Source organism: Artemia sp. Qi Xiang Cuo, chromosome 11 (assembly GCF_049724085.1).
Source record: "Artemia sp. Qi Xiang Cuo chromosome 11, ASM4972408v1, whole genome shotgun sequence".
Lineage (NCBI taxonomy): Eukaryota > Metazoa > Arthropoda > Branchiopoda > Anostraca > Artemiidae > Artemia > Artemia sp. Qi Xiang Cuo.
This window is the reverse complement of record NC_142804.1, coordinates 24,372,622-24,387,539: the sequence shown is the minus strand read 5'-3', so window position 1 is coordinate 24,387,539 and position 14,918 is coordinate 24,372,622. Positions and strand designations below refer to the sequence as shown.

The following is a 14,918-nucleotide window of genomic DNA, read 5'->3' as shown; positions in this document are numbered from 1 at the left end:
AGATGCAAACCTTGAAACTATACTCTAATGATGCTCATTTCAGTAAAGGTTAATTAGATATATCATTATATTGGCTAGTCCAGAAATTAGGTTTTGTATATTGACTTCCCGCTCCTACCTAACCTGAGCTCATCCCACTATATTTTTATTCTGGTGCCAAACGGCTCGAGCGCAAAAATTGTTGTTGAAACCAAGAATGGACCAGTTCGGTTAGCTCAACGATCTAAGTTATTTTTAAGAAAAAAAAAAGAATGCCACCCTGCGAAGATACAATGAAATTTCAAAGTAAAAGCTATCGAAGTGACGTATTTTCAGATTTTGGCTGTGCAATTCCAGCATAGTGTATCTGCATTTTTAAAATTACACAGGAGAGCCTCGGCAATTTTTTGTGAAAACCAGATTTACCGTGCTTCGAAAAAAGTGTAATGAATAGTACTTTCCGATCAGTTTTTTGTGTTGATTCGCGTCCAGCTGTTTGTTTTGCAAAGGCTTGACCAGATTCTCAAGACAATAGACTTTTCTGTCTATTTTCTGCCTACGTTGTTTCCGAAGTGCGCTGTAGAAAGCTTCGTGCAGATGCACTGTTTCACACAATAAGAAATATGACAGGAGACCCCGAACTACCAGTTTCTTCATATACTAGTTTTTACCAAAAAAATCAATAAACTGGAACATCAACCACTTCAACATGGTCTGAACTCAAGTCATACACAGTTATTTCTTGTCGAAATATCTTTCTACTTGGGGTTATTGCAGAATCCAGCTTTGTACAGAAATAATGCATTGTTGGATATCCTATTGGAACTTTTGCCTCTAGGACTGGTATTTCAAGGTAGTAAGGAGGTGCTCACTTCGAATTTCTTTTTCAAGAAGCCACACCCTATATAGGGATCGACAAAGTCCGTCTTAAGCTTCACTGTTTTAGTTCCTCTTTCAAAGCGATGTTCAACTATGTTGTGAAAATCTCAGCTAGTTTGTTTTTCACTTCTGTGGACTTGAGATTCGTTCTTCAGATAGCTGTTTTGGCCTAGCGATTCTTTTGGAGCCTTTTGATTGGTCCGTTGGATGTGATTGGACTTGGAAGATGAAACACCAGACACACTTCAAGGCCGAACTACGCAACCATAGAAGATACAGCAACTCGGTGTATATCCATCGACTCAGCGCAAAAGTTACTTAAGATTTTGCCCTTAATTGAAAATAGACAAAAAGTTCAGGTACAGTGTTTTGGGGTTGGACAGGAAATTTATCAAAAATAATTAGAAAGGTCGAAATAGTCCGAACAGGATTCTAAATACAATTGTAGAAAGTGTAATATAAAGGAGACAATTGTAGAAAGTCATCTGGAACGATATTCCGTTGGTGGGAGGCGGACACTGGCTGTAAAAGCTCTCCAGCCTACAGACCGGTATGTATGAATAATGGTACATATTATAGGTATATTATTTTAATAAAAAAAACTGTTTTTATTATACATGACACTTTAAGGGGGATAGAGGCACCCAAGAGATGCTGGCTTGGGTTACTGAACCCCAACCAAAAGCTAAAAAATTATGACTCACGAAACAGCGTCCCATTTGGTCTATCATAAATTACTTCAGTAACTTTCAAATTATCTTTTAAAAAATAAGACATCCAATATGTTTGGCTGAGCCAATCATTCATTTGGCCTATTAATAGCCATTATATTTTTAAGGGAAATTTTTCGCAATTTTATTGTTTTGAGCTTCAGTAGCCTTCGCCGAAACTAAGGACTTGATTTCATCCTGTTTAATTTTTGACTTGTTTTTGCAATAAAAATTCCCTTATTGAAGCAAAACATGAAAACTTGGATTTCTTGCAGTTTCAAGTTTTTCGCGGTAATTTTACATTGCGAATTTGACCCCCTCCCTTCAACTGCATTTATCGCACAGTCATAGTCTATTTGAAGTCTTCCGTTGCGAAAATCTCCGGAAAAGATTTGCTTTCTTCTATGTTTGTCTTATTCAAATTAATATAAAATGTTTTTGATTCCCTAGCCAAATGAAGATGAAGCAAGGATTGAAGATCTTTGTACATTAGCCGTATCTAGTCTTCCAGTTCAATGGAATTTAAAACATGGCTTTTATCCTGGGTCCACCATCAGTTTTATTGGTACAGTTCCTCCAGCTTCAACAAGGTACAGGTTTTTTTATCGTAAGAAATATTAAAGAGAGCGTGCCCAGAATTTAGTAATGAATACAAAGGAAAAAAAACAACACAGAGATCGTAATGGCGTAACCGCGATTCGCAACAAAATCCATTGTTATATGAAAGCCTATAAAACTAAGATGGTTAGATGTTCTAAATTTGAATTCGGCTTTCAACTTATTCAGCTTTTTTCTATCGCTTCATCTTTTACGTATTTCTTTTGAATTCCTCTATCACTTTCAATGTTCTTAATTTAGCAAGAAAGGCTACTAATTTTATAATAAAAAACACTCCAATTTTTTTATTATTATAAATGCAAAAGTCATTATTGACTCAATCAGAGTTGAAATCATAATTCACATGCCGCTTCTTTTAGACAGGAAGGTCCGGCAAAAAGGCCAGTTCAGTCCTAGACGTAAAACGTAACAATACCTTTCGCCTTGGAGATGGCTCGTACATTATAAATCATTTTTGTTCATCCCTAGCTCGTAGGTAGGCCTATGCCAAATAGGTTGAAAAAACGTAATTGGAACAACTTTTTTGTGAAGGTACAATTGAGTGCAAAAAAATGATTTTAGAAGAAAAGAAGAAGGAAGTACCACAGTGAATATTTTTTATTCCAGAGAATTCCAGCGTTAATTAAGGTTTTCAAGGTTTATGGTATGTTAAGTCTAAAACTGGATTTTAAACAATTTTCTGTATGTGTATGTCTCAGAGAGAAAGAAAGAGAGGAGGGAGAAAGAAGGAGATAGAGAAGGATATATGGGGAGAGAGAGGAAGAGAGAGGGAGATACGGATATTAAGGAAGAGAGAGTGAGGAGGAGGGAGAGAGGTAAAGGTAGGAAGGAATAGACACCTGACCTGATCCTCCAACTGCTTGAAGAACCTAAAACGGCCATGGCCAAGGCCAGAACTATGAAAAATGGATGACGAGTTTTGATTTGACGGCCGAGTTATAAAAACATTCTTATTGCTTTTGTGCGCGATAGCCTCCCGAGGAAATTCAAATCACTAGAATGTGAACATGATGTTGCCAACTTTAATTACGTTTTTAATATCATCCACTCTAACTTGCTTAGAGAATGCCTTAGAGTAATTTGTAACATTGACTTATGTGTGTGAATGAGGAATTTGTAAAGTCGGTAATTGGAAAATAAAAGAATGAGTTCTTGTCTTGCAGCATAGAAATTAAAAGAATACCAAATAGGCGAGGGCTTGTAGGAACCAGTGTCGTCTTTCTTGACATCAAAGGATTTTGACAAACCTTTGGTGTCAGATTTTGCCGGAAAACGTCATTTTAAAGATATCCGAAAATCCTTTTCGGTCAGGAAGCATGAAATTGAGTCCAGAAATCCTCTAATCACTAAAGAAACCGAATCGATAAATGAATTGAAGGATCTGAGGTACTTCCCAGGTAAGATATAGGAATTTTCCAATTTTAATATCCAAAATTGTATATTTTGCCATAATACGCGTGATTTGTGTTTCTTTTTGATAGATTTTGCATCAATCTGACGTGCGATCCTCATAATCCAGAGGGAAATGTGGCGTTCCATCTTAATCCAAGATTCCTTGAGAGTGAATATTGTGTCGTTAGAAACTCAAGAATTGACGGAGTTTGGGGAGATGAAGAACGAGACGGGGATTTCAATTTAGATATAAGCGGTGGAGATGTATCCATAGAAATAGAGTGCCGAGAAGATTGTTATAAAGTAAGGCCTATTTTTATTGTATTTTGTGACTGTCAAATATAGAGAATGCAACAAAGATGACGAGGATAAATGTTTCCTGTGGAAGACGTCTATAATTTGATAGGTCATTAAAATGAAAATTTTCAAGACGACAAAATAATCAGTGAGTAAAAATAACCGTGCTATTGAATTTTCAGGCTCCATTTTATGTCTGGAAAGAAGTTTAATGTTTAAATTATGATACAGCTAATGAGAATAGTGGTGAGTTCTGATGGGTACATCGTCGACGTCAGCCGATAAATTGTACTTTAGAATACAAAGTGTCTTATTTGGCAGGAATAAGTTGGGACAAAGTGACCTGCCAATCTTGACATGATGTCCTATTTATATTTTAGTTCATTTTTGGGCTAACCTCTTGATTGAATGGATCGCTGTGTTATTGCCCCCTCCCTCCCTCTCTGATATTTTTGGAGTTCAGAAGACCTCGTCTCCAAAATAAGACTTAATTATTTTAAGAGTTGCTTACTTTAATAGTAATTAATGTTTGAATTTTGACATCTGCATGATTCCGTCCTTATTTGGGCTGAAGTCTCTGCCGAATGATTGCAAACGAATACTTTATATCTGTATGGAAATTGAATATTACGCAGCAATTTTGTTTTTCAGCCGCAAGAGCATAGCTAGTGGTGTTCCTCAAGGTTAGGGTCAAGGTCTGGGTCGAAAACTTTTGTTTGCTAATTAAGGATCCGCCTATATCTATTATACTTTGGGCCTTAAAATGTTTTCTGATGATTGTATGCCTTATGGACAAACAAAACCTGCTAATAATATAAAACTATTCAAGGCAGGTTTAAATGCACAGAATCGTATGTTTATCATTAAGGATAAGTGTAAGATAGCTTTGTGTCTCTCAGTTCCAATTATCAAATTGATATTAATTCTATTTTGGTATATGGATTATGTCAGGTGCATGAATCTCTTGTGCGATAATACTATTAAACTTATTATAGCTCTTTCAGAAATAGTCCTGAAGTTGCTTTGCCAATTCTTGTGTATAAGTGTATGTTTTTAAATTATTAATCTTAAGTATTTTCTATTGCTATATTTTTCTTTTGCTATATTTATGCTATATTATGCTATTTTTATATTGTTATATCCATGCAATTTCTATTGCTGATTTCCTTCTATTGTGTTTCTGATTGGTCAATACTGAGGATCTTTAATGAACGTTAACGATAAATTGATGATGCAAAAAAAGTAAAGAGCTATAAGCTAAGAGACTTGTCAAGTGCTTATAGAGTGTTCCGTATGGGGAATCCTTCTGCTATCACCCCTTAGATTTAGACAAGCTGGTGGGAATATGTTGAGTTTTTCTTTATTAGAATGTTGATCATTTGAACCCTACTGTGCTTATTATATTTACGGTTGTAGACGGCTGGGCTACATGCATCTTCTATGATCCAAAATAAAAGGGGAAAAGCTGTTGCAATTTTTGTTTGTGATAAACTTCAAATAATATACTCTATCAGGAACCAGTTTTGTTTCTTTTAAAACTTGCTAATCCTAAATCCAATTCTCCCCCCCCCCAAAAAAAAAATTTAATTGATGTCAATGTTACTGTTAAAGTATAGTATAGATAGAATATTTGACACACAGAAAAACGCAGGGTCATGAACGCAAAAAAAAAGAAAAAGAACAACATGCAAATACAATTAAAAGATTCAATTTAAACTTTTGACCAAAGTGAACTTTTGACCAAATGCTTTAGATATGATTAAATAAATAATTTTTTTTTACTGAATGTAATGAGCAGTGTTAAAACTTAAAGCGAACAAAAATTATTGCGTGTATTGGGGGTTTGGCTCCTAGTCAGTACTTTGCTCTTTACGCTAAAGTTCGAATTTTGTTCCAATTCTTCAACCCCTGAATCACAAAGGCCGTTTAATTAGAATAAATAGCTCTTGAAAGTACTAAGAAAACTTGAGCGTGGGGGGCGAGGTATTGACTGCGGGGTGAACCCCCAAAAATACGCGGTGGTATCTGTTGGTTTTTGGTTAATATTGCTCTTTACTTTCAGTTGAAAAATTTGTTTCATTTTATTTAATTTCCGATCGTTTTTTAGATAATGCTGGGAAATCCGGCGCCTCCTTCTTAGCAATGTCCCTTCCCCCATGAAAATTTCCTCCATGGAAAGATCTTCCTAATTAACCCCCCCCCCACCAGAAAAATCCCCCCTGAAAACGTCTCTATGCTTCTCAATAACCAACACTATATGTAAACAGTGGGCAAAATTCATAACTTGTAGCCCTTTCCCCGGGGACTGTGGGGATTAAGTCATTCTCAAAGCCATAGTTATTAAATTTTTCGACTATGCTGAACAAAAAAGGCTATCTCAAAATTTTGATTGGGTGACTTTGGGAAAAATGAGCGGGGGAGGGGGCCTAGTTGCCCTCCATTCTTTGGTCATTTAAAAAGGACACTAGAACTGTTAATTTCTGTTCGAATGAGCCCTCTGGTGATAGTCTAGGACCATTGGGTCGATACTATTCCCCCTGAAAAAAAACCTATCCATGGCAAAAAATACAAAATTCCACATTTTTGCAGATAGGAACTTGAAATATCTACAGTAGGGTTCTCTAATACGCTGAATCTGATTGTGTGATTTTCATTAAGATTCTGTGTTTTTAGGGGGTGTTTTCCCCTTTTTTTCGAAAATAAGGGAAATTTTCTTAGGCTCGTAACTTTTGATAGGTAAGACTAAACTTAAAGAAACTTGTATATTTGAAATCAACATAAAAATCCAATATTTTTTTATGTATCTATTGGTAACAAAATTCAGTTTTTTAGAGTTTTGGTTACTATTGAGCTGGGTCGCTCCTTACTTACATTTCGTTACCACAAACTGTTTGATGATCTTCCGTATTTCTGCTTTTTCAAATGAAAAGGTGTATCTTACTTTTCTTTTGAATCTGTTTTGGGGCGTAAAAATGCGTCTTTGTTGAATCTGAGCGCACTAGTTGCACTAAAAAAAAAAACTTCTAGTAAATAATAGGCAAGGATGGTTTCAACTAGGCCATAAAATTGTCCATCCCGATTAAACGCCTCTATAAAACGATATAATATTTTTTTTTTTTACTTTTTTCTAGCTTTTATCATTCCAGAACTATTTGATAATAAGTACCAAATAAGTGGATAATGTATATGCAGTGGAATCAGCCTTATTGCTGCAAGGATGATTTTAGAATAAAATAAAATACGGGTTTTTCATAAATTTTAACTTTTTCAAAATTGAAAGCGGGTTACGACCTTGACTTTATTAGTTGGATAAACTTCTTTGAGATTGTATTCGTTTTTTTCCTGCTACTAATATAATATTTTTTATTAGCTGTTTTATCGTCAGAAATGCCTAAAAAAAAGTTTAAAAAAAAAAAAAAAGTTTCAACATTTTAGTAGTAAAAAGAGTGATAAAATCTTGTTACTAAAATATTTCAAAAATGTTAAATAGACGTTTTTTTTAGAGGATTGAATTAAGAAGAGTTTTATCAGAAATCTCTTATTTGCTACTACGGTAAAGCCTTGATTGCTTTGACAAACCTTGACAATTCTTTTTGATGTAATCTAGAATTATTTAGAATATTATGTTGTGTAACAAAAATACAAAAAAAAAATAATTATTTGATTATTATTGGTATATTTTATTGGTATATATGTATATGTGAATGAATGTATATGTATATATGTGTATGTATGTATGTGTATGTATGTATGTATATATATGTATACACCCTATATTTATTATAACCTATAGTTAGGCAATGATATGTATTCTAACCTATATTTAGCCGAGCAAAGTTAAGCTAAACTTGAAATAGATGTGGATATTAATATAAATAATGAAGTATACAAAATCAGTCTTGAAATCGTACAATTTCAGGAGTTTTAGCGAGATTAAATTCATTTCAATCGATACTCAAACATTATTTATGCTGACATTTATTATTTTTAGTACTATTTTCCAATACGTATCTAATTAAACTTTTTTCTTAGGAAACCAACTATACCGCTAAGTCGGCCCTAAGCCAGGGGCTCTTAAACAGTATTTATTCTTTTTTAATCCTTACCAAAATTGCCCTAAGCTGTTGTAACACTGTTACAAAGTGCATATTCTAAACAGCACTCCATGCAAAATTACCGAAACTGTTTAAGTTCCTGTATTCGTTGTATCTTTCTTTTGTTCCCTGAGCCCTTGTTCATACTTCCCTCTTTTTTTCTATAATATATGGCACTTCTCACTGTTGTTTACCTCTCTCACTCTTCTTTGATGTTGGGAAACACTTTTTCGTCTCACCTGAAGCCACTTAAGACAGCCAGAATCGAGCCGTCAAAGCTCTTTTGAGCCTGACCTGGTTGTATCTATCTCCAGATCTGTACTCTGGTTGCTCCAGTACGAGTCAGAATAACCTCTCACACATAATTCAACTGAGCAATCTTCAGGTTGCATATACAGCCTGCCCAAACTATCCCAAAGTCCGTGTCTCACTACTGCAACTGAAGGTCTCTCCGTCATTCAAATCACCAACTCCGTTCCAAATCTCTAAATTTTGGGTTGCAAAAAAAAGCATGAAGTCTAATCCTTGCTTTGTCCCATCTACCAAAATATTTCCTTTAAATCTTTCAAATCCTTTTCCACCCTTTGTTGTGATTATCGTCTCCTCGAAAACAGAATTTTTAGTGTTTACCTTTTTTTTTTCTCTTTGTAGTGAAATAAATGTCTCTTTTTTTATGATTCTTTTTTATGAGTGGCTCATTCTTTAAATGCCCTTCCTATCTTCTCCTTTATTAGAGTGCAAAGCTTAAATATTTGGCTTGCTGAAGCTATTCTTGTGATCCTTATGTTTTTGGTTGAGTCGAATTTTGTTAAAATTCGTTTTTTATTTTTAAAATTCGTTAAAATTTATTGTTTAACACTAATAAATGAATGAATGAGAAAGAAATGAAACATTGATGTCTCAGAATTTTCATTCTTTGGTAGCTGGGATTTTTCATTACAAAAAAATCGTTTAAAAATAACACAAAATAGGTTTTTTTTTTGTTCTAAATCCAGCGGCTGAAAAATATCAAATCTGGTCTATTTCGGCTTGTTTTCCTCTTCAGAGTAAAATTTTCTTTAAAGGAAATTTAGACAAAAAATTGTGGTTTCCCCAAAACATGGCCCAAAAACTTCTTTTACCCTTGCCACTTTGTATAGAAGTGGCAAGGCACTGGTCATGGAGACTTAGGAGGTGGCTCAGTTCATGGAAACTGGAAGTTTTATTACTGTTTTAAAGTCTGAAAGGGACTAGAGGGATTACATCTAAGATAATAACATCTTTGATAACGGATCAAAATTTTAGGTAATCATTTTGTTCAAAAATGTTGAAAGGTCTCCAGGAAAATGTTGAAAATTAGGCCTCCAAAGTTAACATTTCACCCAGAGCTTCCAGGTAATGGCCCTAAATTATGTCAATTACCCTTTGTTCAGAGATAGGTTTTTAGCAGAAAACGCAGTTGTTTTTGATTTGGTTTTCACAAGGTTATACTCTCCAAACAACACACACACACATACATGAGCGTAGTGGAATGGCTTCCCCCAGGCCATTCAGCGTGTCCCCAGGTGGCGATAGGGGAACGTTCTACAGATATGTAGGGTACCTACATAGGAGGCACGGACCAAGGGGGGGACCTTGTCCCTGGGGGTCTATAATAGAAACTGGGGAACCCTCACCTTTGGTCATAAATACAGGCAGAGGACGAAGAAGGCCCTTCAAATGTACACTCAAAAGGGCCCACTGGTTCGTCCACAGGTCCCATGAGTTACAAACCTTCTCCCGGTAATGGGTTAAGTTTCATGGTGATGCAGAACACCATCGCGGGAGGATCCTCTATAGGAGGACAACTGTGGCAGGGCGTAAGATCCAGATCTATGGACAACGGCCTCTGCAAAGGGCTGCCTCGACCTTTTCGGGGCACCTGCAAGACTAGGTACCTTGCGGTCAACTCTATTCCCACTTGAGGAGTGGCGCCCCTCGAGGAAATTATAGCCTAGTAAACGACACAGCATTCGCACGGGATTCTGACAAATGGACAATTCTTCTGGGCTTGGTATGTTTTGTTGGGCGTCTTTGGGCTGAAAAACCTCTTCCTAGCTAATTTATCTACTATGGGCTGCCTCCCCGTGGTATCATAATATTTTTAGGCATGAAAATAAGAGTCGGAAGTAATAGGCTTGAGACTGTCTGTGCAGGATGTCGACTCTTGATGATAGAAGAGCATCGCCTAGAGCTGAATACCATGTTGTGACCAAGATGGGTCCAGGATTGCACAAAGCCTCCATTCTTGGAGGTCCCAGGGACTTCTTGCTGTCCGGTTCTAAGCCGGCTCAAGGACTTCGGTGTAGACTTGAAAAGATATATGATCCCCGTCCTGCACTGGTATCCGGGATCATTGCTTTTCCTGAGGCCAATATAATTTCAATGATTTAAAGAACATGAAAATTGGAACTTAGAATGTTACGACGTTAAAAAATGTCTATCGTATTGACATTTTGACGGATAAATTCAGACAATTTGAACTGAATTTATTAGGAGTTTCAGAAACTCATATCCAAGGGGCATGAAGCATGAAATTAGGTGATATAGAATTTGTTTACTCAGTCAGGACGGATGGGGTACATAGACAAGGAATAGGGCTGATGATGAATAAGGAAGCTGTTAAGTCTTGTTTAGGCTGGGAAGGTATTGATAATAGAATACTAATTGCTCATTTTATGACTAAAAAGTTCAGGGTGTGAGTTATAGTAGTATATGCTCCTATAGAACCGACTGACGGAAATACTAGTGACTCAGATGAATTTTACCTACAGTTACAGGAGCAAATAGACAAGGTCCCAGGTAGAAATATGATGTTTTTACTGGGAAATTTTAACGCTCAGGTTGCTGGAAATAGGGATAGATGGTATCCCAGCCTAGGTAAATTTGGTGTAGGAAAAGAAAACAATAATGGATACAGACTTTTGCAATTTTGTAGGTATAACAATCTAGTTATAACCAATACAGTGTTTGGTCATAAGACGGCCCATAAGTTAACATGGCATTCACGTGATGGTAAGACAGCAAACCTTATTATGTTATTGCAGACCGAAGACTGGTAGTATCAATACAAGATACTAGGATGTATAGGAGTGCTGTTATTGATGTTAAGAGTTAAGATCACCATCTGGTAGAGTCTAGGGCTAATTTAAAACTGAAATATCGAAAGGATAATAATCACCCGGGACGTTATGATGTTGGTAGACTCCAGGATGAGAATTTGAGCGATAGTTTCGAAAACAGATGGATACTAAACTTAAGAGTTTAAAATTTGATAAATGTGGAAAATGGTTGGAATCCTTTTAGAAAAAAAAATTGAGAAGTTACTGAAGGTGTATTAGGGAAGAAAGGTAGAACTGCAGCTAAGTATATTAGTGATAAAGCTTTATGTTTAAAAGAAAGGAGAAAGGACTTGTACAAGAATTATCTGAGTGATAGATCGTATGAAAACAAAAGAAATGTAAAGAAAGTAGAGAAAGCATTAAAATATGAACTAAGGACGTGTGAAGTGGAGGCCATGGATAAAATTGCCGAGGATCTGGAAGATACAGCTAGACGGCATAATAGTAAAATTTTGTACTGGCATGTTAATAAATTTAGAGGGAGTAGTCAATCCGGACTTGTCCCAGTTAAAGATAGGAATGGGGTCGCAATTAGTGATAAGGAAAAAACTAAAGAGAGATGGGCCGAACATTTTGAGAACTTGCTTAACCGAGATAGAGTTGCAGGAAAAAATTTGAGGAAAATGAAAAAGTTTGTGATACCATGGATGTGAAGGAAGATTTGTTTTGTGAGGAGGAATTAGCAACAGCACTAAAAGGATTAAAGAATAATAAGGCTCCAGGTGCTGATAGGATGGTAAATGAGTTTCTTAAATATGGTGGCTCTGAGGGTAGGAATAAGTTACTGAAGATTATGAATATGATTTTTGAAAAAGGGGAAGTACCTAACGATTTTGGGAAAACCTTAATTAAGCCACTTTATAAGAAAGATGATAAAAGTGTGGTAATTATCGAGGCATTAGTCTGGTCTCTGTAGGTAGCAAATTACTTAGTAATATGATACTTTATATACTGAGAGATGCTGTAAACAATATTTTAAGAGAAGAACAATGCGGTTTTAGAAAAGGTAAAGGATATGTCGACCAAATTTTGACTTTTAGGTTAATAATTGAGAAGTGCCTGAGTTACACCTCTGGTCCTCAGTTTTATAGATTATGAGCAAGCGTTCGACTCTGTTGATAGAAGAGCTTTAGTAAAGGTTTTATCCTTGTACCGTATACCAGACAAATACATTAAAGTGATTAGTGCTATGTACGAGAATAACACTGCTTAAGTTAAGGTAGGAAATGAGGTTATTAGCTGGTTTTATATTAAATCAGGAGTTAAGCAGGGCTATGTTTTACCGCGCTTTGTATCGATCATTTTGATGGACTTTGTCTTAAAGAGCGCAGTAATGGCAATGGGAGACCACGGAATCAAACGGGGAGGAAAAACTCTTCTGGACTTGGATTATGCTGATGATCTAAGCATCCCAGATGAAAGTGTGAGCAAAATGAATGAATTTTTAGACATTTTGCGAGTTCAGGGTGCTAGAATTGGTTTGAAAATGAATGTTAAGAAGACTAAGTCACTAAGGCTAGGAATAAGTGAAGATGATAAAGCGACTTTGGGTAATGAAAAGATTGATCAGGTGGGCAGCTTCACTTACCTTGGTAGTATTATTAGTAAAGATGGTGGGAGCAGTGAAGATATTAAAAATAGAATAGCCAAGGCTCAGGGTGTTTTTTCACAGTTAAAAAAAAGTCTGGAAGAATAGGAAAATAAGTCTGCAAACCAAGATTAGAATATTAGAAGCTACAGTGACGACAGTAGTCAAATAAGGCTCTGAAGCATGGACACTCCGAAAAGCGGATGGAGATTTGCTAGATGTTTTCCAGAGAAATTGCTTAAGGATTGTTCTGGGTACCCGGCTGACTGACCGTATTTCAGACAATAGGCTATACGAAAAATGTGGTTTAATACCGCTCTCTAGGGCTATAATAAAAGAAAGGTTGAGGTGGCTAGGGCGCGTTGTGCGGATGAAGGATGACAGATTGCCGAAGATTGTTCTTTTCGACCAACCATCTAGGGCTAAACGGGAAGCAGGTTGTCCTCGTCTGGGGTGGGAAGACGTCATAAAGAAAGATTTCAAGAAAATGAGAACTTCGCGGGAGGGTGAAAAAAGGGAATATTTGAATATATTGGGATGGAGGAGGAGCGTGCGTAGCTGTGTTGGCCTCAGGCGGCTTGGTGCTGCGGTGAGTTGTTATTAGTAGTAGTAGTAGTAGAATAAAGCATAGAAAACCATTCAAAAGCAGTCATCACGTAACACCCTCACGAGGGGCTACACCTACACGAATAAACCGCGCCAGATTCCTAATACTGACAAAACACCCATTGCCCAACAATTTTTCCACCCAAGGCTCATCTCCCTCTTCCACCCCAAAAACTTCCTTTCTCAAAACCCTCAACCCTTCACGTTTCCCAAGAAAACGCAATAAATTTTTCTCCCACTCTCCATACATCGGGCAACTGTAAGGACCACTCTTCATTCTTACCCTTCCCAAATATATTTTCCTTCCTCCAAGTGGCTCAAAATTACCTCTATAAGAAATTACCCACTGAATATCCTCCCTATATTGATCTATCTTTGATTTCTATTTCCATTACTGATTGTCGGTAACATGAAGTAGGTTTGTTAGGCAAAATGTATAACTAGTGAGATTAATGAAGTAAGTTAATGATGAATCAACGATAGTCATTTCATCTTCAAATTTTCCTATAAAAATTGATCATTATTTTTTAGTTGTTTTGTTATTTCATCTTCCCTTGTTTTAGCTATGTAGTATGTGAGTTATTGCTCAATGCACTGTGCGCTAGATTAGTTCTTATACACCAGAGAAGCTAGCTATGGAACAGAGATAAAGTATTTTACGGTTACCATAGACAATGCATAGGTCCTTCTAGCTACACCTGGGAATAGGGACGATTCCCTTCCATCTAGATTGATCCAAAGTAAGCCTACCTTTTTCGTTCAAACAAACAAATGGGGGATTGTAGTTCTCATGTTCCCTAATTTCTGGATTTGAATGTCACTTGTTGCTCGGGGTTTCGATGAATGACTTGCACTATTCGTCTCTGAAGAATTACTATTTAATATTTTTAGGTTTCCATGAATAACGTCGACGCGTACACATTCTTACATAGGCTGCCATTTGAAAAAGTGAAGTGTTTAAAGATTGGAGGTGATGTTATCGTTCGTTCCGTCAAATACACTGCTGAAAAGGTAATCAATTATCACTATATTTTGAAAATGAATAAGTAATATTAACTACATAAATCTTTTAAGGCATAAAAAAAATCTTTCAGCGGAAAATTCAGAAATTGAAGTATCAAAATAAAACGTAATTGATCTACATTGTTTAAATATGTATTAACATGAGCTTGAACTCATAATATACTTAAAATATTATTTGAATTGTTCTTCATTTTGTCTAGTTCTGGTCGCCGTTTTGTTAATTTTGCTAATAATTTATAAAGTTTACGTCGCGGGCCGGCCTAAGTATTTAGAAGGCAGCTATTTGTCAGAATTAAGACCATACAGAAAAAAGAATAAGCCTTTCAGAAACCAAATCAATTAGCTATTTAAAAATAACGAGAAAGTAAAAAAATGTATATACAATATTTGCTTTGGTTAAGTTTAGAATTTTGAAGGACTTGAGAGATCTGAAGGTAAGACTATTGAAAGATACTTCGAAGACTGACTTAAATTCCAAAGATAATAATCAATTCAACGCTTCAATCTTAGAGCCTAAAAGAAAACTGAAAACTCTGCACAGTATGAATTACTACTGTGTAGAAAACGCTTTTTAAAAACCCTAATAATGCAT

At 36.0% G+C, this 14,918-nt stretch overlaps 1 protein-coding gene across 1 annotated transcript in view; it reads left to right on the top strand.

Moving 5' to 3' along the window:
• Positions 1–14,918, top strand: part of Pex23 (tectonin beta-propeller repeat-containing peroxin 23) — a 112,016-nt gene that overhangs the window by 53,870 nt on the left and 43,228 nt on the right. Inside the window, exons 12-14 of the mRNA XM_089096602.1 lie at positions 2,019–2,158; positions 3,668–3,881; positions 14,195–14,314. Of these exons, the coding sequence (XP_088952728.1) occupies positions 2,019–2,158; positions 3,668–3,881; positions 14,195–14,314 (474 nt within the window). The remainder of the gene's footprint in view (positions 1–2,018; positions 2,159–3,667; positions 3,882–14,194; positions 14,315–14,918) is intronic.